The sequence below is a fragment of the Carcharhinus amblyrhynchos genome, chromosome 6 (assembly GCF_965287045.1).
Source record: "Carcharhinus amblyrhynchos chromosome 6, sCarAmb.v2.hapA, whole genome shotgun sequence".
In the NCBI taxonomy this organism is placed as follows: domain Eukaryota; kingdom Metazoa; phylum Chordata; class Chondrichthyes; order Carcharhiniformes; family Carcharhinidae; genus Carcharhinus; species Carcharhinus amblyrhynchos.
Window position 1 is genome coordinate 124,864,210 of NC_137329.1, and position 26,809 is coordinate 124,891,018.

Genomic DNA, 26,809 nt, shown 5'->3' on the forward strand with positions numbered 1-26,809 from the left:
TCATCTTATACGTCTCAATGAGATCTCCTCTCATTCTTCTAAACTCTAACGAGTACAAGCCCAGTTTATTCAGCCTCTCCTCATAGCTCAACCCCTTCAACTCCGGTATCAGCCTAGTAAACCTCCTCTGCACTCCCTCCAAGGCCAAAATATCTTTGCGCAGGTGCGGCGCCCAAAAATGCACACAGTACTCCAGTTGCGGCCTCACCAATGCCCTATACAGCTGCAGCAAGACCTCCCTACTTTTATATTCAATCCCCTTCGCTATGAAGGCCAGCATCCCATTCGCCTTCCTGACCACCTGCTGCACCTGCAAGCTGGGTTTTTGCGACTCATGCACAAGGACCCCGAGGTCCTTTTGTACCGTCGCCTGCTGCAGTTTTTCGCCTCGTAAGTAATAGTCCTTCCTACCATTTTTCCTACCAAAGTGGACCACCTCACACTTGCCAACATTAAATTCCATTTGCCATTTCCTGGCCCATTCGACAAGTGCTTACACTTAGATGACACCTATAATTTAATAAAACAAAATCCAAAGGCCTCACAAAAATGTTAACAAGGAAGCCACAAGAAAACATTAGGATAGATGTTTATTAGCAGTTCAAGAGGATAGCTCACCACCACCTTCTCAAAGACAATTAGGGATGGGCAATGAACACTAGCCTAGCCAGTGAAGCCCACATCTCATGAGTGAAAGAAAGGTTGGTGGCCTTTCACTAGAACTGGCTAAAATTAGAGATGTAGATTTTGAGCAAAGTATGGATGGGACAAGGAGAAGATAAATCTGTGATAAGGTGGGAGATAGAATAAATTGAATGACAGAAGTCTTATATGGCAAAAGGGAATGGTGATGCAACAAGAAAGGAAACAAAAAAGCAAAAGATATGCTTACTGATGTGCTGTGCTAAAGTGAAAATAAGAGAAAAACAGAAACATGCAAAGAAAAAATAAATAAATTTGGGGGATATAGTTTATGGTCTGAAATTGTTGAACTCCTCATTGAATCCAGGTTTTAATATGCCTAATCGAAAGCTGAGATGTTGTTCCTCAAGCCTACTGGAACAGTGCAGCAGATCAAATACTAAGATGCCTGCACAAGAGCTAAGTGGAAAATTAAAATGACAAATGACCAAAGCTCAGAGCCATGCTTGTACACTGTATGAAAGTCTTTCACAAAGTGGTCATCCAATCTGTATTTGATCAACCCAATATAGAGACCACCACAGTGTTTATTGTACTCAGTGCTCACAATCAGAGGAAACTCAAGTGCCGTTAGAGTATTACTGATGTTGTCCCTTGAGGAATAAGAGTTCAAACCTTTCCCATCATGCACTTCTAATAAAAATTTAAACACATCTCCCTGACAGCACGCAAGAAACTGGAGACAAGATACACTGAGGTTGACATCACATGAATGCTCATCTCAGAATGGGATATCATCATGAGTGGGAAGATAAACCTTAAGATAAAAATATTCCAAAGTACAAAATCACAATGCCTTCATATGACCAGACTAGCCTGTGTACATATCCAATAAATTTCAATGAGTGTAATTTAGCTACAGTGATAGCATACCGGTGAACTGGAACTGACAAATTTGATTTTTTAAACTTTCCTAACCCTCCGACAATGCCTACATGCAGCTCCAACACAAGAACATAAAAAATAGGAGTGGCCACCAGGCCCTTCAAGTCTGCCCTGCCTTTTGTATCATGGCTGATTTATATTGGCCTCAACTCCTTTTCTGTGCCATTTTCCTATAGTCCTCTATTCCTTGATCTATCAAAAATTTATCCATCTCCACTTCAAATACTTCTAATGATCCAGCCTCCACTATCCTCTAGGACAGAGAATTCCAGAGATTCATCACCCTCTGCAAGAAGAAACTTCTACACATCAGCCCTTTATCTTGGACCAATATTCCCTTGTTCGAGACTCTTCCACTAGCGAAAACATTTCACCATTTGCCCTCTCAAGCCCCATGGCTTGAATAAGGTAACCTCTCACTCTTCTAAACTCCAAGGAATACAAACCCATACTATTTAATGTCTCTACAGAGGACAACCCTCTCATCCCAGGGATTAACCTGGTGAATCTTTGTTGGACTGCCTCCAATGTTACTGTATCTTTTTTAAGGTAAGTGGACCAAAATTGTACACAGAATTCCAGGTGAGGCCTCACTAATACCCTGTACAATTGCAACAAAATCTTCCTATTTTTAAACTCCAACTCTTTTGGAATAAAGATCAAAATGCTGTTTAATTTAACTACTTGTTGGACCTGCTTACTAGTTTTGAGAACACCTAGGTCCCTCTGTACTCTGGGCATCCGCAGCAGAAGCGGAGGCAGCCTGCTGACTGATTGGTCTTAATACCAGTGATGATATACCCTGTTTGATTGGTCTTAATGCCAGTGATGAGTATATGATGCAATAATGAGAGTTTGATATTGGAGGGAGTTGAAGGATGACTTATCCTGGTAGAGCAGATGAGATCATTCATGTTTCTTACACTATGTGTCACTTCAGGTATTGGTGCAAGCCACGTTGACCTCCTTGGCAACAGCATGTCAGGCTGGAAAGGATACATTCAGGTGCTTTGTGGTGCCATCCTTGGCAGAGAGGACATGCCTCTGCACTTGGATTCCATGGATCAAGGTGTGAAAAGCTTATTGCCTGAGGTGTGGTGCTGCCTTCTTGAGGGAGGTGCATTTTGTTTCTGGCTGGGCCCATTTTGAGCAGCCTTCTGACAACAGGTGGGCTGGAGAATGTGGTAGGATTATGTTGCACTGGTATTTAAATATGGCGTCAAGATCGTCAAAAACACTAACTGATAGTGGGTGGACAAATCAACTTCCAGAACGCCAGGTGATTCAAAGTAATAATCACTAATGCATAATTAATCATGTTTTAAGTGGGTAATCAGGCGCGAGTTCATGCCATTCCAACCTGCCGAATGACGTCACCAGAGTCGCCTACCACTGCAATTAACAAAAAAAATTAAAGAATTCTGCCCTTAAAGTCACAATTTTAACAAACACAACTTCCTGACTGAGCAAATGCAGTTTATTTACACATTCACAATGGCTGTGTTTCAACTAAGAGATCATATTACTGAATATGGTCAATGCTGAGTTACCTCAATCCCTAACTAACTTAAAGTTCACATCAACTGAACATTTCCATTGTTTGATTTGATTTATTGCCACATATGTTAACATATACTAAAAAGTATTGTTTCTTGCGCACTTTACAGGCAAAGCATACTGTTCATAGAGAAGAAAATGAGACGGTGCAGAATGTAGTGTTACAGTTAGCTAGGGTGTAGAGAAAGATCAACTTAATGCAAAGTAAGTCCATTCAAAAATATGACAGCAACAGGGAAGAAGCTGTTCTTGAGTCGGCTGGTACATAACCACAGATTTTTGTATCTTTTCCCCAATGGAAGGTGGAAGAGAAAACGTCTGGAGTGATTATGCTGGCTGCTTTGCCGAGGCAGCGGGAAGTGTAGACAGAGTCAATGGATGAAAGGCTGGTTTGCGTGATGGATTGGGCTGCATTCATGACCCTTTGTAGTTTCTTGCAATCTTGGGCAGAGCAGGAGCCATACCAAGCTGTGACACAACCAGAAAGAATGCTTTCTATGGTGCATCTGTAAAAGTTGGTGAGAGTTGTAGCTGGAACTACTATCCTGAACTATTAAGTGCTTGAACAAAAGTATTACAAAAGTTAATATGTATGCTAGTTAATAGCTATTACTGAAATTTAGCTCAATTTTGTATTTTACTGAAGTGTTGAATGCTCAGGTACAACTATAAAAAATTAAAATTTTGTACGCATGTGCCACAACAATATAACAAAACATTAGAAACTGGGATGTAGCGCTAAAATACACAACTCTCTAATTGCATTGTTACCACATCCAAAGTTCATGAAGAATATGTGAGGCATATAATCAAAGCACAAATGTATCCACATTATTTTACAATATTGGTCACAAGTTTTATTATCACATGCAATGATTCATTTTGTCAAAAGTCTGCTGTGAGTTCCTAATGCTGCAATTATTCTAATTTCATTACAGTACTCTCTCTGAAAGATGACTTACAATTCAAATCATAATGATGATAGATTGCTTTGGGTGCATTAATATCACATCCCCACAAAGACCAAACACACAAAGAAGACAACTGAGATAAAAGCAAAATTGAACCTAAAACAAAAAAAGTTGGAAAATTTCAGCAAGTCTGACAGCATCTACGAAAAGAGAATATAACCAACGTTTTTGATCATGCAAACACCTTGAAGCTTCTTAATTTCTTCCTCAACACTCACATTCTCATCAAGTTTTGTGTCGTTAGCAAATTGGAAATATTACATTTGATTCCCTCATCCAAAATCACTGATGCATATTGTGACGAGCAGGAGCCCAAGCATTGATCCCTGCAAGACACCACTAGTCACTGCCTGTCACTTTGAAAAAGACCCATTTATTCTATTTCCTGTCTCATAACCAATTTTTAATCCATGCAAATTACCCCGAATCCCAAGTGATTTAATTGTGCACAATAACCACTTATGTAGTACTTCAAAGGTTTTCTGAAAATCCCAACACACTACATCCACTGGTCAAGGCATTGCATTTTAGACAGTAATCTCTTGCTGCATTAAAAAGCTTTTCCACATGTTGGTTTTGGATCTTTTGTCATTCACCATAAATCTGCGTATTCTGATTTGTCATCTTTGTTCTAAATAGAAACAGTTTCTCTTGCTTATGATTTCGAACACCTCAATCAAGTCTCTCATATTAAGGGAACAACATGCCCAAATTATTCTCTTCTCCCTCCAATTCTTTTAAATATTAGATTTACACATGGGGACTTGCTGAACAAGGAGGAAAACCAGATTGAGATTCTGCCTCACTTGCTAGCCTACAAATAGAAATTGGGTCTGCATCTTATTACAGTCAGATTTGGGAAAGAACTGAAACACTTGTAGCTTTTTCTATAATGTGTGTTTTTTTGAAAAGGAGGATGCATGTGCTTCTTAGCAGTCACCAACTCCCCCTAACCCCACTCCCATGACAGAGTGTTATCAAATTAAATAAGCAGAAAACTTTCATGGGTTTAAAAGCAGATTATTTATTCAGGCACTATCATTCACACACAAACACACAAAGATACAATTCAAGAAAATAGTGCATTTTAAAAAGATTGTAAGCAAAAGAATAATTCATAGTTCATGCGTTGTAGAAAAAAATAGTTGCTGCAAGTGCATTGAAGGCGTTTTTACTCTAAAAGCGTAGTTTAGGTAGGTTCAATAACTAGTGTTCTACATTAATTCCTTCAAGAAATGGACATTCAGGAGGTCGCAAAGTAAGTCACTTGTAGGACTTCTTGTCAGAAGGTCAGGTTTCTTTGCAGATTGGCTTGGAAAATGAGTGAGGTCAAGAGATCTATGAGGAACAGTTTCTTTCTTTTAAGATTTTGTACGCCTCTATCAAATGGTTTGCAACCTCCATGTTTAAAAGAGGCATAGGTATCACTGCCTTGTTATGAGGCTGGTACTCTGCAGTGGATGTATTTTGCAAGCTATCAAGGTTTTTTTCTCGAGATACTAAAACCTTTTTCTGCAGTTAGTTTTGGATACCACATTTCAGGCTCCCTGTTATCCACATAAGAATTATTATTATACTATGGGGGAAGTGCGCAACGGATAACCCATCAACTTACCAGCTATGATTAACTTACCGAGAGACACTAATTTTTTTCTTCTATCCTGACAGCACCAGCATGTCTGGTAGCCATTGCTTGTTAGCTGTCTTCCATCAGGCAGCTAAGCATGGTTCCTTTTCACCTGAGAAAGCTTTTACATTTCAGAACTTTCCAGAGGCATTTTCAGACACAAGTTTGTCTGTGCGGAAATTACAAAACATCAGCTGACCTTTGGCAGCCATTTTACGAGCTTGTTTATTTTTAAAAATAAAGATGGTTCAAGAAAATTATATACTGAATGCAGTCTACGTTTCAAGTTATGAGTAGGACATGCCTTAATTGGGCATGGCAAAGTGCACTTCCAAGCTCCTGAAAATCCATGTCCGTTTCCAAACACATGTGAATGTGGCAGACAGCGCTGCATGGGCACAAGAAAAATTTAACCTACCAAGGCAATCACCTCCATCCCAGTCACAGGCTGAATTATTGCAAGCTTTATCACAGTAGCCATCTTTAATCCAGGACCCAGGACATCCATCAGCACAATTTGGAACTGGCCATGTGAGATAAACCTAAAATAAGTAGTAAGAAGTGTCTCACCCAAACAATCTAGAAGTATTATTAAATATAATTAACCTCAATTCTTTATTATAGATTGTCAAGTAAGTTACACAATGCAATTTTTGTTACTGTTGCCTCACCAATGTATAATTTCAAATCATTGAGCAGATAACACCAAGTTTACCTACTGATTTCAACTTGATTTTGTTTTGGTTTCATCAAAGCTTAATGCTTGATTTGTGTAGTTTCCTGGTTTGGTTTCCAATTCAGAATTGCTTACCTTTTGTCCATTAGAATGAGAATAGAAATCATCAGGCCACACTTCCTTTCCAAACATTACATCATCATTTAGATAAATGAACTTCTGAGAAAGACCTGGAATTCGATGCAGGTGTGTTTCAATAGCAGGGGAACTGAATGTTGGCAAATGGCTAACATTCCTGAAAATTTCCTAGGGGAAAATAGTCAGATGTGAAAGGCATTTATAAACATGAGTCATTGGATGAACCAATCCTATTTAATCAAAATTTGTAGTTTTAAAAATTTGATTCACAAACAGCATTTCCAAAGCAGACTGAATTTGTAAAACTGAATGCCAGTCAAGTCTTATCAAATACAAAAGGACTTGGATAGAATGGGAACATGGTTGATGCAACTAAGAGGAGTTATGCAAAGATTGAGAAACACAATAAACAGGAGAATCTAATCTAAATGGTGTTATTTCACAAGACATGACACAGGAGACAGTTAATAGCACAAGTGGACAGATCACTGAAGACAACAGCTTAGTGCGCATCAGTTACAAGCTGAGATTTAACTATTTACAGTTTACAACGATTAATGAATAGACTTACAAACTAAGCAGTAGGTGGTGATGGTATCAGCAGATACAGTTAAGCAAGTGGAAGAAAATTTGATGCAGCAGTTTGAGTTGTATCATGGAATACAACTCTAACCCATTTTCCAGCACATGGTCAGTACCATCACATGCAATGGCATTTCAAGAGTCCATATAGATGCTTCTTAAATGTTGTGCGTGTTCTCACCTTTACGACCCTTTCAGGCATTGAGTTCAGATTCCTGTCACCCACTTGGCGAAAATGTTTTTCCTCAAATCCCCCTTAAATCTTCTGCCTCTTACCTTAAATCTTCTGCCTCTTACCTTAAATCTATACCCTCTGGTTATTGATCACTCTTGAGCAGAAATGTTTCTTCCCAACTACCTGTACACCTCAATCAGCTCGCCGCCCTGCCCCCCCGCTCAGCCTTCTCTGTTTTAAGGAAAACAACCCCAACTTAGCTTGCCTCTCTTCATTGCTGAAATGTTTCAGTCCAGACAATATCCTGAAAAATCTCTCAGGTTTCTCTGTATTTCATAGCTACCTACAATTCATTGTGTACTCCCTTGCATTATTAGCCCTCCCAAATTGCAGGGCCTCACACATTTTGGGGTTAAATTCCATTTGCCATTGTTCTGCCCATCCGACCAGCCCATTCATATCACCCTGCAATCTAAAGCTTTCCTTGGTGCATGTCCAAAGATCCGGAAGGCAGCAGGAAGGTAAATAAGATGGTTAAGAAGGCTAAGTTGGGGTTGTTTTCTTTAGGGCAGAGAAGGCTGGGTTGGTTAAGAAGGGATATAGAATACTTGTCTTTATCAGCCGAGATATAGAGTATAGGAGCTAGGAGATTACAATAGAGCTGAATAAAACACTCCTTAGGCCACAGCTATAGTGTTGTGTACAGTTCTGGTACACATTACCAATGTTTGTGTCATCTGCAAACTTACTGATCATACCCCCCAAATTCATGTCTAGATCATTAAATGTACACGAACAGCAAGGGATACTTTTTTCTCATTTTACTTGACAATGTTAGCCCTTTGTTGATGCACAAAATAATTTAAAAACTTGCCTGGTGTGTTACTATTGTAACACGTGGATTATCCAAGTTTAACCAGGAAGGAATCTGACCATTCGTTACAATAAAGACATGTCGAATCCAAGGTGCATATCTTTCCACAGAACGCAAAGAGTAGCGCAGTTCTTCATTATCCTCAAATCGACTGGCTGAAATATCATCATCCTGCTTGGACTTGGAGAAGAGTGAAGCTGGTGATGAATGGACTTACTCTGTTACAGCTATCATGTATGTAAACTACAATAATTACTTTATAAAAGTAATAACTAGCCCAATTGTTCTATATTTAAAAATGTTCATGTTGAGTTACAACATAGTACAAGATTAAAATATTTAATTAATCAACATTGAGCAAGAATGCAATCCCTAAAGAATGTTATTCTGCAGATAAATAATCACATGGATTACTTTTTCAATAGGTTTAACAAACTCACAAGGGGGGGGGATGATGATACACAAAACCTGGCTCGTGCTTCTAAAAACGAGACCGCATTAAGCTCGAATGCTACGAAATGAGTGCATACTAATACTTTCCTAAATAGCATTGGCTTGATTCTTTTGAAAACAGTCAAGTTTCACCACCACATCCAAAACCCATTGGGCAGGCAGTGGGACCCAGAATTAGCATAGTACCACAGACAGCCAATTCACAGGCAATTGCCAGGGAAGCTAAGAGGCCTGGCAGCTTGGCAGCCTCAGCAGTGTCAGTACTGAGGCTGCAACTCTAGACAGAGGATGCCTCACAGCTCAGCATCTTTGCTAGCAAACGAGTCGGACTGTAGGATACAGGGTCAGGCAGGCAGACCCCAGTAATTGGGTAGGAAGCAGGCTTCACCCAGTGGTCTCCATATTTGGTGGCAGACCCTCCTGATGCAGGCAAAATGCATGTGGAGGCATGTGATGCTCCTAATTAGCCACTTTAAGTGGTACAATCGGCTAATGAACCCCAATCAACATTCCTACTACTGGCAATATGTCATGTTAGCAGCAAAATAGAAGGCTTCCTTTGCAATTCATTCAGCCACCATACTGAACATTGCCAGTCCTCCCACTTCCCAGCCAATCCTCACCGAGCCCTGAATTTCCAACCCTGGTTGTCTTCAGGAGCCATTCAGCACAACCTAGCACTGTCCCACTGATGGGCAGAGAAAACAGCAGACATTTAACTGGTCACAAAAACCCCTCACTGTCTTAACAATAACTGTATCACAAGAAGAATAAGAGTCGCTGCCCTCTTGAGGAGATACTGCCATGTTCAGGAATATAAAACAAACGAATAATTGCCACACAATTGTTTATAAAAAGCTACTTAAATGCTTTGCAGGTCTGAGCTATAATTTAAAAATAATTATGACAAGTTTCATAGAAAGACATTACTTTCGAAATATTTTGAAAAATAAAAACATAACTATAACCTGTTAGAATAAAATATAACCAACATTATCATTTGATTGGAAGTTAGCAAATTGTGCAATATCTGACTGTGAGGAAACCAATTTTGCCAAATTTTATTCATACAGTACCTTCAATGTAAGCATTTCAAAAGTGTTAAACAAAATATGACACCAAACCTCTTATGAACATAGTGTAGGCCATCAAAAAATTGGTCAAAGAGAAATGTTTTAAGGAACATCTTAAAGGAAGAAAGACAGTCTGAGAAACAGAGGTTTAGGGAGGAAATGTGACATCATCAGGTCATAGCAGTTGAAGGCATGGTTGCCAATGGCAAGAGCAATTAAAATATGGATGCTCATGAGGCCAAAATTGGAGGAGTGCAGACACTCTTGGAGGAGAATACAAACAAAAGGAGGGCAAGGGTCATTAAGGAGTTTCAAAACAAGAGTTTTCAAATTGAGGCACTGATTGACTGGGAACCAACATAGCTCAGAAAGCACAGGGGTGATGGGTAACTGAAACCTAGAGTCAATTTAGACTGGCTGGCAACAGAGTATTCGATGACCTCAAGTTTGCAGAGAGTAAAACATGGGAGGCTGGTCAGGAGCCCATGGAATACAGAAACATAGAAACAGTAGAAGGAAATTTAGTTCCTTAAACCTCTACCACCATTTAATATGTTACTATGTTAAAGGTGCCATATAAAAGTTGTAATTATATAATATAGAATTAAAGTAGGGAATGTTGAAAACACTCAGATCAAGCAGCATGTGCTGAGAAAGGTAACCTTGTCTTCTCTCCATGGATGCTGCCTAACTTGCTGCTTGTTTCTACCATTTTTGATTTTTATTTCAGATTTTCAGCACCTACAGCTTTTTGCTTTCCTCTCCCCAATATAGGGTCTTCTGCTGAAAAAGACTTGTCAAAGTTTTTCATCTTGTACTCATCAGGACAATCACAATAATGGGAAACAACTTCATAGTTTATGAGCAGAGTGTATTAATTAGTTGGTAAGTGAACTCATAAGAACATAAGAAATAGGAGCAGGAGTAGGCCATCTAGCCCTTCGAGCCTGCCCTGCCATTCAATAAGATCATGGCTGATCTGTCGTGGCTCAGTTCCACTTTCCCGCCCTCTCCCCATAACCCTTAATCCCCTTGCCTATCAAAAACCTATCTACCCGCGTCTTAAATATATTTAGTGAGGCAGCCTCCACCACTTCAACAGGCAGAGAATTCCAGAGATTCACCACCCTTTGAGTGAAGAAGTTCCTCCTTAACTCCGTACTAAACTGCGCCCCCCTTATCTTGAGGCTGTGCCCCCTAGTCCTACTGTCCTTTCTGAGCAGGAAGAGCCTCTCCACCTCTATCCTATCCATCCCATTCATCATCTTACACTCTGATTGGTCGAATGCATAGAATAGTTTCAGGGATCAGATCAGAAGCTCCAAGGTATATTATGAAGTTAGATAAGTCCTCAACTGTTCTTGATTAGTGCGAGCCTAACGCGTTTCACTTCAGGTGTGATTCCACTGATCCACTAGGAAGCTTTTATAAAGACAAACTTTATTTAACAAACCAGTTTTTCCTATATCAAAAAGAATTAGCATAACTTTTACCAATTGAAATACTTAAACATGACAGGATACAATTCTTAACTGCCAGTCTAATTCTATTTGCTCCAAGTTAAGCAATATTTCTCATAGACTCCTCTTCAAAAATCAGTTAGCAAACATACAGGCTTACACGAGTTACCAGTCCTTAAGCGTTTTAACATCTCTGGGCAGAGGTTGAGAAAGACACTTGTCTTCTGACTCTCAAGACAGCAGACTTCAGAAAAAGATCTGTCTTCAAACAGCAGAACTCCAGAGAGAGTGGTGGAGAAAACACCTCTTGTATTTTGCAGACCCCTGGAGAGATACCTTTTTCTTAGCAGAGAGAGAAAAAGAGAGAAAGCTGCTCCTTTCAAATTCAAATAGCAACTGCTTGTTTGTCTCTCTGGAAGCCTAGCTCCTCCCATTAGCACGTGATGCACTCTTGTCAATCAACATAATTAATCCCTAGTCTGAAAGCCCAGGGGACAACCCAAAAATTCCATAGACTTAGATTAAAACAAACACCCCATTAACTAGGAGCAATTCTGTACACTCAGCATGTGGGCTGCCACTTGCAGACCAATCAGCACTGAGTTGAATCTTAACATCTTCTTCACAAAAATATGACACATACAATTCTTAAAGGCACAGTATCAACAACGATGATTGACAGATAACTGTCAAGCACCATATGAAAATTTAAACATGGCAGCTTGACTCTGTTGGTCAAGGCATTGCCTAGGAATGAACCAGTGAATAGCTGTCATTTATTTTCTCTAGCTAAAAAAAAGGTCCAAGAGTGTATGTGTTCTTTCTGATGTTTTCCTGACAAATGGTATTCTTGCGATTGTCCTGCTGAGTGTAAAACAAAAAGTTTATTTTCTTTAAGCAATACTCAAGTTCTGTACTAACAACTATAGGGCTCTGAGTGGACGTATTCCTTCACTTGAGTCACATACAATGAAATATTCCTCCTATGAAATGGAGTCACTCCACAAAATTTTGTTATACTGATATTGCAATAATTGAATGCGCAGGTTAGAATAAATAATAATACAACAGTACAAACACAAATCTCAAAAATACCAATAATACAATTTAAAAGCATATAGATGTTGTACATTTGCTGTTGCATAAAATACTGGAAAGACCTACCTGGCTGATGGTGCTGAGATCCCACAGTAAATAAACAGGGTTGATTGTTATCTCTTTTCCTTCTACAGTCATGTTATTTTTGGGCTGTTTAGTAAGTTCCACAAAATCTCTGGGATCATTAAGTAGCAGTAGTACAACACCAACTTCAGAATACAACTTCAGCTAAAAAGAAAAAGTCATATCGGGTAACTTTCAATAAATATGATAGACTATCAGCCAATAGTAAACAGGGTATAATGTAAACAATGCATGGGCATTGCTGGCTAGGCCAATATTTACTGCCCTTTCCTAACTGCCATGGAAAACATGTTGATTTGATTTATTATTACATGCACTAACATATAATGAAAAGTATTGTTTCTTGCATGCTATACAGACAAAACATACCGTTCATACAGAAGGAAATTAGAGAGTGCAAAATATAGTATTACATAGCTAGGGTGTAGAGAAAGATCAACTTAATGCAAGTTAAGTCCATTCAAAAGTCTGACAGTAGCAAGGAAGAAGTTGTTCTTGAGTCAGTTGGTACGTAACCTCAAACTTTTGTATCTTTTTCCCGACAGAAGAAGGTGGAAGAGAGAGAATGTCCGGGGTGTGCAGGGTCCTTAATTATGCTGGCTGTTTTGCCGAGGTAGCGGGAAGTGTAGACAGAGTCAATGGATGGGAAGCTGATTTGGATGATGGATTGGGTTACATTCATGACCTTTTTGTAGTTCCTCACGGTCTTGGGCAGAGCAGGAGCTGTGCCAAACCGTGATACAACTAGAAAGAATGCTTTCTATGGTGCATCTGTAGAAGTTGGTGGAAGTCATAGCTGACATGCCAAGTTTCTTTTGTCTGCTGAGAAAGTAGAGGCATTGGTGGGCTTTCTTAACTATAGTGTCAGCATGGGGAGACCAGGACAGGTTATTGGTAATCTGGACACCTAAAACTTTGAAGCTCTCAACCCTTTCTACTTTGTCCCCATTGATATAAGAACATAAGAAATAGGAGCAGAAGTAGGCCATCTAGCCCTTCGAGCCTGCCCCGCCATTCAATAAGATCATGGCTGATCAGTTCCACTTTCCCGCTTTCTCCCCATAACCCTTAATTCCCCTATCAAAAACCTATCCACCCGTGACTTAAATATATTTGGTGAGGTAGCTTCCACCACTTCAACGGACAGAGAATTCCAGAGATTCACCACCCTTTGAATGAAGAAGTTCCTCCTCAACTCTGATCTAAACTGCATCCCCCCCCACTTATCTTGAGGCTGTGCCCTCTAGTCCTGCTATACTTTCTAAGCTGGAAGAATCTCTCCACCTCTACCCTATCCATCCCCTTCATTATCTTATATGTCTCTATAAGATCCCCCCTCAGCCTTCTAAACTCCAACGAGTACAGACCTAGTCTATTTAGTCTCTTCCTTCATAGTCCAACCCCCTCATCTCCAGTATCAGCCTAGTGAGACTCCTCTGCACTCCCTCCAAGGCCAATATATCCTTCTACAAGTGTGGCGACCAAAACTGCACACAGTACTCCAGCTGTGGCCTCACCAGTACCCTGTACAGTTGCAACAAGACCTCCTACTTTTATATTCTATCCCCCTTACTATAAAGGCCAACATTCCATTCGCATGACAGGGACATGTTCTCCTTTGCACTTCCTGAAGTCAATGACAATCTCCTTCATTTTGTTGACACTGAGGGAAAGATTATTATTGCTGCACCCATTCACCAGATTCTCTATCTCATTCCTGTACTCTTGTTGTTTGAGATCTGACCCACTACAGTGGTGTCGTCAACAAACTTGAAAATTGAATTGGAGGGGAATTTGGCCACACAGTCACAGGGATATAAGGAGTATAATAGGGGGCACCAGTGTTGAGGATGATCGTGAAGGAGGTGTTGCTGCCTATCCTTACTGATTGTGATATGTAAGTTAGGAAGTTCAGGATCCAGTCGCACAGGATGAAAGCCGAGCCCCAGGCTGCAGAGTCTGGAGATAAATTTTGTTGGGATAATGGTGTTGAAGGCTGAACATAGGTATCCTTGTTATCTAGGTGTTCCAGGGTTGAGTGCAGAGCCAGGGAAATGGCGTCTGCTGTGAATCTGTTGGGGCGGTAGGAAAACTGTAGTGGATCCAGGTCGTCTGAGAGGCTGGGAATTGATTTGTGCCATGACTAACCTTTCGAACACTTCATAATGATGGATGTCAGAGCCACCGGGCAATAGTCATTAAGACACGCTGCTTGTTTTTCCTTAGGTACCGGGATGATGGTCATCTTCTTGAAGCAGAGAGGGAGGTCAGGTTGTTGTAAAGAGAGGTTGAAGATATCTGTGAATAGCTCCGCCAGCTGATCCACGCAGGGTACCCCATCCGGGCCAGTCGCTTTCCGTGCATTGACCTTCAAGAAAGCTGCTCTGGTATCTGCAGTGGTGACCCCAGGTACAAGTTCATCCAACGCTTCCAGAGTGGAGGGCATCGTCTCGCTGACCTCCTGCTCAAAACAGGCGTAGAATGCATTGAGCTCATCAGGGAGGGGTGCATTGGAGCCGGCGATTTTGTGTGCCTTCATCTTGTAGCCTGTTATGTCTTGCAGACCTTGCCATAGTCGGCGAGGGTTGGTGTGGCCTGGGACTCCAGTTTGGTCCGGTATTGTCTTTTAGCATCTTTGATGGATCTCCTTAGATTGAATCTGGCTTTCTTGTATAGGTTAGTGTCACCTGACTTGAACACCTCAGACCTGGACTTCAGCAAGCAGTGGATATCCCTGTTCATCCATGGTTTCCAGTTGGGGAACACACAGATTTGCTTCTTTGGCACACAGTCTTCTACACTCATGGTGTAGAAAAAATGATAGTGAACCATCTTCTTGAACCACTGTAGTCCATTGTACTGTTAGGAAGGGAGTTCCAGTATTTGACCCAATGGCAGTGAAGGTACAGCAGAAATGATTCTGAGTCAGGGTAGTGTCTTGCAGGGGAACTTGCAAATAGTGATGTTTCCGTGCATCACTGCCTTTGTTCTTCTACGTGGTAGAGGTCTTGGGTTTGGAAGGTGATGTAAAAGGAACCTTAGAGTGTAGTTTGATAAGTACAACTGCATTTGCCAGACAAAAACAGATCAAAACCTCTGTTTTGGAAGGCAAAAACATCAACATATCCTGCAATACAATATCCAAACCTTGCATGCATTAAAAAACCTGCACTGCAGCAGGATTTTTGCATTTTCTTTTTAACTTTGTCAGATGAATGGGCAGGATTTCAGATTTAAACAATATTCAGAACATTTTGCCTTTCACCGTAAGCTGCAAATCTATTAGTTTTATTCTTTTCTCCCTGTTTATTGGTAAACAACCCAGTCGAGTTCAGGAATGAATCACAATTTAAAACCAAATAATAAAGTCCAAATTCCATTCATCATCGGTGCTGAATCAAGTGATTTCAATGGAAATCTTTAGGGTTACTACAATTAATAATACCCTGGGTAGGGAGGGAAAATGTGGCTAAACTTTCCACTCCGGATCATCAAGTGGGCTCTATAGAAATGGATATATGCAGGTCAAATGCACCTAAGCTCACACTCTTCAAGCCTGTCAACACTCATCACCAAAGGTTTACGTGACCAACGACTACATGGGGTTGAATAGGCAGGAGGAGTAGAGGATTAGAAGACAGAAAGAAAAGTACCAGTGCATAAGAACTGCAGATACAAGATATCCTTTTTGGAGTACTGAAACTACTGAATATAATAACAAAGCACAGTACTTTGAAAAAATGCCAGGAGCTAAATCAAATGTAACACCTGGTACTACCTCTTCTAAATTAGTTTTAAATCCACAAGTTATTTTTATCACTAGTGCTATTAGACATGTGTTAAGGTCAATCTGTACTTTAGAAGTGATTTGTTTCAATAATATGCCCATATCCCATGAATTTTGAGAAACTGTTTTGAACTATAGTTTGAGAAACTTGTTAACAGAAATGCAAATTTGCCAAACCAGAAATGTTCAAATATTTCTTCCTCAATAAGTAAAATGGCCTAATGCAGTTTATAAAATGACACTATTTATCCATAATTTTTAAACTATTGGGGACGGTTATTGATCAATAATCTGTCAGCATTTCATGATATTAGGCAAATTCAGAAAGGATAAATCTGGCAATGAAGCATCAGAACTTGCTTTTATTTCGGTCTAATGATTTCAGTGGGACATTCAATCAAGTAGCAAAGTCAAACACTGACAACAAAATGAAATCAAAACCAAAGTCCAAATTTCCAGTTAGATGCAGCAAGCTGTTTTATAGGTGCTCTTCCCTCACCCCAAGGAATTATTACCTCAACCAGGATTTCCACTCCAGACGAATACTGCATGGCAATACTGAGTCAATGTTGTATTGTCAGTAATGGCATCTTTTGGATGAAACACTGACCCAAGATTCTTTGTCCTATCAGATGAAATAACCCATAGCACTATTCGAAAAAGGGAAGAGGGAGCTCTCATGGTATCTTGATCAACATTTATTCCTCTATCAACATAAGTACAATAGATTTCAGGTTATTCATTGTTTTTAGTGGGAAACTGCTCTGCATAAGTTGCCTATCAGTCTTCCTTGCACTGTAACAGCAAATATAATCTTAAGTACTTAATTGGATGTGAAATAATTTCTTCATTCCTTCACTTGAAGATGTGTCCATAACAGAGGTGAAAGCGGCAAGAACATTTTCTGTTTTAAAATACAAAATGTGCATTTTCTTCAAGCCTTAGCAATGTTCTCATTATGTTTAAACAATAAGGATATAATTTTGGAACAGAATTATTACATCTAAAATGCAGTACAGGTCAGTTCAGCATTTTTCTGCCCTGGTGGCTCATGTTTGGCATGTTTATCTGCCAGGAAATTGAAATATTTTCCTGTTGGTAACTTTATTTTTTAAACTTTTGGGGTATATGAGTGGTAATTAAAGGAAGGGACTGGGCGACTGTCCAAATCGAAATTATGGGTTTGCTATGGTCATGAGCCTAGAAATATTTTAAATAAATGTTTACACAAGATACACTGGTAAGCACATCTACAGGACTAGATGTGGATGGGTTATTTTGGTTCAAAGGAGATGGGATGCAAGGTGTCATAGTAAGATGCCATAGGTAAAACATGAATAGGGAGTATACTTTTCCATTAAATTCTAAAAGTTAAAGACCTGTTTGCTGATTTACAATAAAAAAATCTCCTTTCATTAGAGTGCTTTTCACATCAGGGCACATTCCAGAAAAGAATATCTTGCAGAATATATGCAAAAACAATAGATAGATAAAATAAACAAATTTCAACATCCTTAAACACTGAAAAATAGAAAGCATATAAACAAACCTGAATATTTTCACAGGATCAAACTAAAGCCCATGAACAGAATAAATCATTGTCATATTATTTTCAGCACTGTTTATCAAGATAATCTAAAAATATTCCTTTAGCTAAGAACTAAAGATCTACCATGACTGTTGATGCTTTTCAAGGAAAGAGATTAAGAATAGCTAGGACAATTGAAAGATGACCCTCTCGGCAGCAACTGACTGATACATTGCTAAGGCCCGATTTGAATTTTCATCATGTCACTCTCCTGCTGGCAGTACGAAATGAACTGAAATATTTCACAAAATATACAAATAATGTAATTTTCAAAACCCCAAATTATGATTAAACTACTTCCAATTACCATAAAGCACCTGTTTTACTAGAAATTAATTTGAAACAGTGATATAGCAGAATGGATTTGACTTAACAGGCCAAATGACCTCCCTCTGTACTATGCTGACTGTGACCACGTTGCAATAGGTAAATTAGTTCCTTTCTCAACCAAAACTGTAATTGATATAGAACACATTGGACAAGGCGTAGGGCAATGGAAGGCACAGGTTGACATTATAATCCATTTCTGATCTCAGTTGCGTTTCTATGTGAGGGAAGGTGTTGGGAAGCACTGAGTGAAATCCTGGCACTTTCTCCTAGAGAAAGACAGATAAAATTGGTAGATGCCTGGAAATAAATCAACTGTCCACTGTAATGCCCACAAAATAGCAATGAAAGAGAAATGGCATGCATCCTATGTCATGTTACGTATCATTTATTTTTTTCCCAAAAGTGTTATCAGCATTATTCAGCAACTAAATTGACCAAAGCTCAAATTTTAATTCAGAATCAACACCACATAATCACAGTACAATACAGGACAGAAAAATTGCTTCAACAATACCACTTTGCTGTTTATCTCCCTGTTCCATTTCCTTTCCCACTTGCTCCACCTAGAGTGTCAGCTGAAAATTAGTTTTACATACAGATTTTCCCCTCAGATAATTAATGATTTCAACTACTTCATAGATTCAGCAAGGATTGATGTCTGGCTGCCAGCTGATACCCACAAGGGTGTAAGCTACTGGCCAAAAAGATACTGCTATTTTTTTTTAACCTTACAAAGGATAATTGTGGCTTAACCAATAGCATTATTAATTATGATCAAGTTAATTTGGTGAACAATACATGCATTGTTAGAATGCTGAATAACCCAGTTTAGTGAAGGTTTCTGATTTCCATCTTGGGGTGAGCTGATTCCATCTAGGGGAGCTATTCCGACTTTTGCTCAATTCCTGGGGAGTAGACTGGATGAGGAAAAGAGTCAGAGTAGGGCACACAATGGGCTGCTGTTACTTAGGAGCAGTTCTGAACAAATGCATTAGAATAACGAAGAATAATCAACCACTAGCCATGACTGAATGGTGGAGCAGATTCGATGGGCTGAGTGGCCTCATTCTGTACCTATGTCTTATGGTCTTCGGTTCTTCAAAAAAATTACCCATCACTTATTCATATTCAAGTGCCCAAAAGCACATTTCACAATCATTCGAACATAAATCCAAATATAACAGGTTTTTGGATAACTGAAAATGCAAAGCACACCATCTAGTGGCTTAAAATAATCAGTCATCTACTAAACAATCCAATTATGAAAAATGCAACTGCAAAATAAACAAACTATACTGCACATAGCTGATGTAACCAAGGAATCTCTACAATGCAGTAGGCCATTCAGTCCATCTAGTCTGCACCTACTCTCCAACACAGCATCTTACTCAGGCCCGATCCCCGTAACCACACATATTTACTCCACTAATCCCCCAACCCACACTTCCTGGAGCACCAAGGGGCAATTTAACAATCTAAATCAACCTAATCTGCACATCTTTTTCTGTGGGAGGGAACACCGAGTATCTGGAAGAAACACACATAGACACGGGGAACATACAAAGTCCACATAGATTCACCCAAGGCTGGGATTGAACCTGGGTCCCGGGCACTGTGAGGCAGCTGTACTAATCACTCTGCTACTGTATGAATCCAATTATTAAATGAAAACAAAATATTAAAGATGATGGAAATCTGAAATAAAACAGTACCGTAAATACTCTAGCAGCATCTACAGACAGAGAAACCACTGACATTTTAAATTGACTATGAGAGGATTATGAAGAAATATTTGAAAAACTGATGTCAGCTTTAAAAGAAAGCAAACAAAATGGAAACTGAGCTATAGTGGATAGTTCCCTCACTGCTAAATCAGAAGGGTGGGAGCTCATATTTCATTCCAGTTACTGGAGTACAATATCTGGGTTGACGCTACTTCTAGTGCAGTACTGTCAAAGATGCTAGTTTTCAGACTAGACAATAAAGCAAAGCCCCATCGGTCCTCTAAAGTGGATGTAAAAGAACAGCAGAGAACTCTCCTCTGTCTTGAAACCAAACATCTATCTCAATGAGCACCATAGATGACGTGTATTACCTGTTCATTGTCATATTGCTGTTTCAGAGACCTGGCTGTGCACAAACTGGAGGGACATTTGCTATGGTACTGCATAACTATACTTCAAAAGTATTTTATTAACAGAGCTTCACAGTCAATGTCATTAGTTAGTTGCCACAGGCTGCTGTTTTACTTACAGCTTTCTACTCTGTGCAGTGCAGAGGCCATCCCTTCCAATAAAATCTATGTTAGTTTGAATTTGTGTGTGCTAACCAAGTATTTTCTTTGTGCAAAATCCACAACCACTAACATAGCTAGGACATTACAATCGCCTGTATCTTAACTGCATATAGGCATAGACTGCTTCAATGTCTGAGTTATGAATTATGCTGAACATTGTTTAATTATCAGCAAACGTCCCCATTTCTGTACTAATAATGAGGGCAAGTCATGGATGAAGCAGCTGAAGATGATTGGGCTTATGATTGGACTGCCTGAGAAACTGCTGCAGCAATGTCTCACAACTGAGATGACTAAACACCAATAACCACAGCTATCTCCTTTTGTGATAGTTATACCTCCAAACAAATGAGGGGTTGCCTCCCCCCCCAATTCCCAGTGACTCCAGTTCTGTTAGGTCTCCTTGATGCCACTCTTGGTCAAGTGCTGCCAGCCTCTCTCATCTGATGTCTGGAATTCAGCTCTTTTGTCCATGTTCGGATGAAAGCTGTAATGAGGTCAGGAGCTGACTGGATCAGCCAGAAAAAACAGTCAGCGAGAAGGTTTTTGTTTAATAAGTGCCGCTTGACAGCACCTTTATGACACTTTCCATCACTTTGATGATCAAGAGTAGACTGATGGGGCTGTAATTAGCCTGGTTTGATTTGCCCTGCTTTTTGTGCATGGGACATACCTGAGCACGTTTCCATATTCCCAGGTAGATGTTAGCGTTGTAGCTGTAATTTAGCAACTTGACTATGGGCGCAGCTTGTTCCGGAGCAAATTCTTCAGTATTATCTCTGGGATATTATCAGGGTTCATAATCCAAGTATACTACATCTACTGTTTCTCCTTTATTTGCCTTGCTAATTACATCTTTAAAAAATACAATAAATTTGTCAAATATGATTTTCAGTTTCATAAAAACATGTTGACTCTGATCACACTATGATTCCCTAAATGTGTTAACTGGCCTCTCATCCCTGGTTTCCCTCTCTTTCTTCAAGAAGTGTTACATTTGCTAACTTCCAAACTGTTGGAACAATTCCACAAACTAAAGAAATTTGGAAAATCATAACCGATGCATCCACCATTTCTGGACAATGTCACTCTCAAACCCAATATGGAATTCATACCTCAGTTCATAAACTCTGCCAAATCCAACCCCTTAACAGCCAACATACCTCAATGTGGAACAATGAATGTGTGCTCTGCCCCCATTTCAGAACAGAGACTCAAAGCCTGGCATTGAGTGAACTACTTTTAATGAAATTCACGACTTTAGTGCCTTTCAACACCACCTCAAAAGCGGATGGAATTCCTTTCAATGCCAATGTCTCGTGGTGAATGAAGCAATGATTCCAAACAATGACCTAACCAGCTGCTTCCTTAATTCTTATTATAACTCCAGTTATTCCCCAGTCATGTTGGCTGCCTCACTGCTTGTGATGCCTCTGTGATTAACCCAATCGAGCCCCGCACTTTCTAACCAACAATGGGACTATGCAAACTTCAAAGAACTGTGCACCAGTCATGTTGGTTGGCAATGTCAAGCAGCATACCCTCAAAAAATTCATGGGGCCATTGTAGGTTGCGCAATCTGTAATGTCTGTACTTTCATCTAGCTGTATTGAGAGCTCTTGTGCTAACTTTAAATGAGAAATAATTGTACTTTTAAATTCTCAGCAACTTCAGAAATTCAGTGGGCTACCGTGTTATCACTAAATGGGATGTATTTCAGTTTTTCAGCTGACCTCTCATCTAGGACCATGCGAGCCATGTCTAGTGTCTCAGGAAAAATTAATCTCTGCAATAGTGTGGGGCATTTTCTCTTTAACTACCATTTAAAAGGCTAATTGCTCTTTGTCATTCAATGTTTTTTTTGCCAAGAACTTAAGCCTATGATTTCAGTTCATGTTGCATTCTTTGAAAAAAATCCAAAGGCTTGTTCTCAAGTTTGCCATGTTTAGTCTTCAGATGTCTTTGCAGTTTGGAGGGTTTTAAACTTATATTTGCCAGTGTTTCCCCCACATACCATTGTCTTTGCATCCTAATTTGCGTTGGCACAATTACTGAAACAATACCTCAAGAAATTATCCTTATTCTGCTTTGTTCCTGATTTTAGTTTCTTCTTTGTAGACTGTTCACTGGAAGCTGTGGCGCTCTGTAGCGAGCTAACAGTAGCACTGTTTTGTCTTGTTGTGGCCTCTCTGGAGCAGCTATCTCTATCAGATTCCGATGTGAGATCCTAGCCAGTAGGCACACTGCCTATTAATGTCTCTTGCTGTCTCTTTCTTGTCATGAAATGATCTATATTTACAGTCCTCGTCTAGCTTGCCTCCAGTGAATTAGGGCGGCGTAGCGGCACAGTGGTTCCACTGCTGCCTCACAGCGGCAGGGACCTGGATTCGATTCCCGGTTTGGGTCACTGTCTATGTGGAATCTGCGTGTTCTGCCCCGTGTCTGCGTGGGTTTCCTACAGGTGCTCCAGTTTGCTCTTACAGTCCAAAAGATGTGCAGGTTAGGTTGATTGGCCATGCTAAATTCTTCCTCAGGAGCCAAGTGTGGCGACTCAGGGATTTTCATAGCAACTTCATTGTAGCGGTAATGTAAGCCTACTTGTGACAATAATAAATAAATTTTGAGCTATAAAAAACTTTAAACCGTGCCAAAAGCATATATGTACAGAGCGATTGGTGCCAAGTGTACGTGCAGGGCAGAGTGACATGTCCGTTGTGGCCTCTTAAGATCAGAGGCGACTATTATGTTCATTTTTACTCGATGCATGGAAGTTAGCTTCTCCAGCCAGAAGGTGTTATAAAATCTCTTCTACTTCTGCTTGGGACATGCATCCGACAGTCTCAGTACTTCACTTTATCCATCCTCTGTACGGCTCATAAACATAATTTCTAATGGAGTAAAAAGTTGAGGCAATGGGGTTTGGCTGCATTTAGAGTAGTGTGCAATTCTTGGTATCCTCATCAGGTGAGTTTTGGGGGAAACCAAAAGCCTTTTTATACCATCCTGCAATCCATTACAGGTCGCTTTGAAAAGACTTGGTACAGACCCTTGGTAAGACTGAACCTGAGGATTGTTTATAGTTTTGATCTCCTTACCTAAGGAAGGATGTACTTGCCACAAAGGGTGAATAAAGGTTCATCAGACTGAAACTTTGATGATAGAGCTGATTTATTAAGAGAGATTGAGGAGAGTGGGTCTATATTCTCTAATGTCTAGAAGATTGAGAAGTGATCTCATTGAAACATACTGGATTCTTTCAGGCTTGACAAACTAAACATAGGAAGAACATTTCTCTTGGATGGGAAGGCTAGAACCAGAGGACACAGAGTCAGACTAAGAGCCAGGCCATTTGGAACTAAGGTGAGGAATCTCTTCTCCAAGAGGGTGATGAATCTTTGGAATGCACTACCCTAGGGAGATGTGAAGGCTCAATCATTGAGTGTGTTCATGACAAAGATCAATAGATTTCTAAATATTAAAGAGAACAAGCAATATGGAGCTAGTACAGGAAAAACACAGTTGAGGTAGATGAGGAGCTAGGATCTAGGCACAGCAAGTCTAAGGGGCCGAATAGCCTACTTCTGCTCCTATTTCCTGTGCTCCTATATTTTCAAGGGCAGTAGTGTTGGAATGGAAGTTAAATAAATAGGAAGTAAGGAAGATGATATATGAAATCAGTAATTCTGATCCCATATCTTGACCAGACTGTGAATCATTATGAGCGAATTGAATTTAAAATGCACATCTACACTAGAATATAGTATTAGTAGCAAGTTGGTTTTCAATTACAACCAATGGAAAAACGTCAGATAAAATGTCCAGTTTCCATACAGTCCGAAAACAATTAATTTAATCAGATCTTACCTGCTTCATTTTGCCAGTAACAACTGGTGGGAGCTTGGCTCGGAGTTGTTCCTCCTCTTTGCATGATGCTGGAAACCCACTCAGAAAAGCAAGATTCTGCATTAAGATTGACCCAGGAGATTCTTTATCTGTGGTCTAGTCAACAAAATTAATTGCTATTAATTTTTTGTTGTTGTTACTGAGAAATAAAAGTTATGAAAAATGAGAGATTTCTGATGCAGAGGCTGACAGTCAAGCAAAATGTCAAGCCACAGTTTGACTAATAACTCAGAGATACAGGATAATGCACTAGGGACCCAGTTCGAATCCCAGCGTGGAAGATGGTGGAATTTGAATTCAATGAAAATCTGGAATTAAGTCTAATGATCACCATGAAACCACTGTGAATTGTCCTAAAAACCCAGCCAATTCACCAATGTTTTTACAGAAGGCTATCTGCTGTCCTTGCCTCGTCTGGCCTACATGTGACTCCAGAGTCATTCCCTCTGAAATGGCTGGCTGAGCAAGCAACATAGTTATATAAAATCGCTAAAAAGTCAATAAAGTTACGAAGCTGGATGGACAACCCAGGGTCAACATTGGCATCAGAAACAACAGCGGCAAACTCCACTCTCTCACCCTGCAAAGCCCTCCATCTGTGTCAAAATTGAGAAGTGATCTCACTGAAACGGAACAGAGTCAGAAACTGATAGCCAAGTTCCGCATATGAGGATGGCCTCAACTGGGATCTTGGGTTCATATCACACTACATGTAACCCCCACCATTTGACATGGGCTTGCAAAATCCTACTAACTCTCCTGGCTTGAGACAATTCACACCTCCTTAACCTGTGATTATCCCGCTCTCCAGTCGCATTGTCTGTACTTGTAAAGACTTGATTACTTGTAAAGACTCGCATTCCAACTATTATCTTGCAATTGCGTCTCTGTCTACATATGCCATATTTGTGAACGCAACTCTCCACTCACTGAGGAAGGAGCAGCGCTCCAAATAAAGCTGTTGGGCTTTAACCTGGTGTTGAGACTTCTTACTGTGTCAAAATTGAGAGAGCTGAGCAACAGACTAGTCATGCAGCAACTTGACATAGTCAAACACTCTGAATCATACCTTACAGATAATGCCCAGACTCCACCATTACCCTTCTTGGGTATGCCCGGTCCACCAGCAGGACAGATTCAGAAGAGGTGGCAGCATAGTGGTATACAGGTGGAACAGTGTTGTCATGCAAGTCCTCAATATTAATACTGGACCTCATTAGGTCTCATAGCATCAGTCAAACATGGACAAGGAAACCTCCTGTTGATTATCTGTACTACTCATCTCTCAATTAGCACTTCTCTATGTTAAACACCACTTGAAGGTGGATGCAGAATGCACTCTGGGTGAGGGACTTCAATACTCATCACCAAGAGAGAGCCGGTAGCACCTAGTACAGACCAAGTTGGCTGACTCCTAAAGGACGTAGCTGCTAGACTGTGTCTGTAGCAGGTGGTAAACACCAGGAGTGAAGTGGGGTGACTGACCTGAACACCCAGGCCGCATCTGGGGAAGTGAAGCATTAAGGAATCCGAGTAAAACTGGAGCCAATAGGAATTAGGACAACTCTCCACTGGCTGCATTCAAGGAACGCACGGCCGAGGTCAAAGTGGAGAACGCAGAGCTAGAAATTGGCTGGATATGAGGAGGTCGGAGGGATATCTGGGAAAGGCCCAATATTCAACAATGTGTCTTGCCTTTCTCTGATCGGTTTGCACAGGGAACATTCCCGAAGGCTCCAAGGCACAAAAGAAGATGAGACTGCGATGGTTGGCAGTCAATCATCTCAGTTCCAAATCATCTCTGCAGGAATTCCTCAAGGTAGTCCCCTCAGCTCAATCATCTTCAATGGCTTCATCAATAACTTTCCTTCCAATTTAAGGTCAGAAGTATGAATGTTTGCTGATGATTGCACAATTTTCAGCACCACTCGTGACTCCTCAGATACTGAAGTGGTTCATGAGCAAGACCTGGACAATCTCCAGGCTTGGGCTAACAAGTAATATTCGCATCACACAAGTGCAAGACAATGATCAACTCTAATAAGGGATAATTTAACTATTACCACTTGCGATTCAAAGACATTAACATCATTGAATCTCCCACTATTAACCATCCTGGGGTTACCATTGACCAGAAGCTGAACTGGACCAGCCATATAAATATTGTGGCTACAAGATCAGGTTACAGGCTAAGAATCCAGTGGCAACTAATTCACCACCTATAAGCCACATGTGAGAAGTGTGATGGAATACTTTCTACTCCCTCCAACAACACCCAAAATGCTTGACACCATCCAGGACAAAGCTCACTTGATTGGCATCTGATGTGCAAATATTCACTCCCTCCACATCAAGACACAGTGGCAGCAGGGTGCACCATTTAGGAATTCAAAGCTCTTTAGACAATAGTTTCCAAATATACAATTGCTACTATGTAGAAAGACGAGAGCTCTGAAGAAAAGTCTTATGAATTCAAAAGTTAAATCTGTTTTTCTCCACAGGTGATACCAGACTTGCTGAGTTTTTCAAGCATTGCCTGTTTTTATTTCA

The 26,809-nt window shown here is 40.2% G+C and overlaps 1 protein-coding gene across 1 annotated transcript in view; it reads right to left on the bottom strand.

The window, feature by feature from the left end:
- LOC145344316 (N-acetylglucosamine-1-phosphotransferase subunits alpha/beta-like) overlaps window positions 1-26,809 on the bottom strand; it is a 74,730-nt gene that overhangs the window by 25,180 nt on the left and 22,741 nt on the right. The window contains exons 8-12 of the mRNA XM_080191417.1: window positions 24,221-24,355; window positions 12,338-12,499; window positions 8,188-8,367; window positions 6,554-6,724; window positions 6,161-6,284 (exon numbers count right to left, since the gene is read on the bottom strand). Coding sequence (XP_080047543.1) covers window positions 6,161-6,284; window positions 6,554-6,724; window positions 8,188-8,367; window positions 12,338-12,499; window positions 24,221-24,355 — 772 coding nt within the window. The remainder of the gene's footprint in view (window positions 1-6,160; window positions 6,285-6,553; window positions 6,725-8,187; window positions 8,368-12,337; window positions 12,500-24,220; window positions 24,356-26,809) is intronic.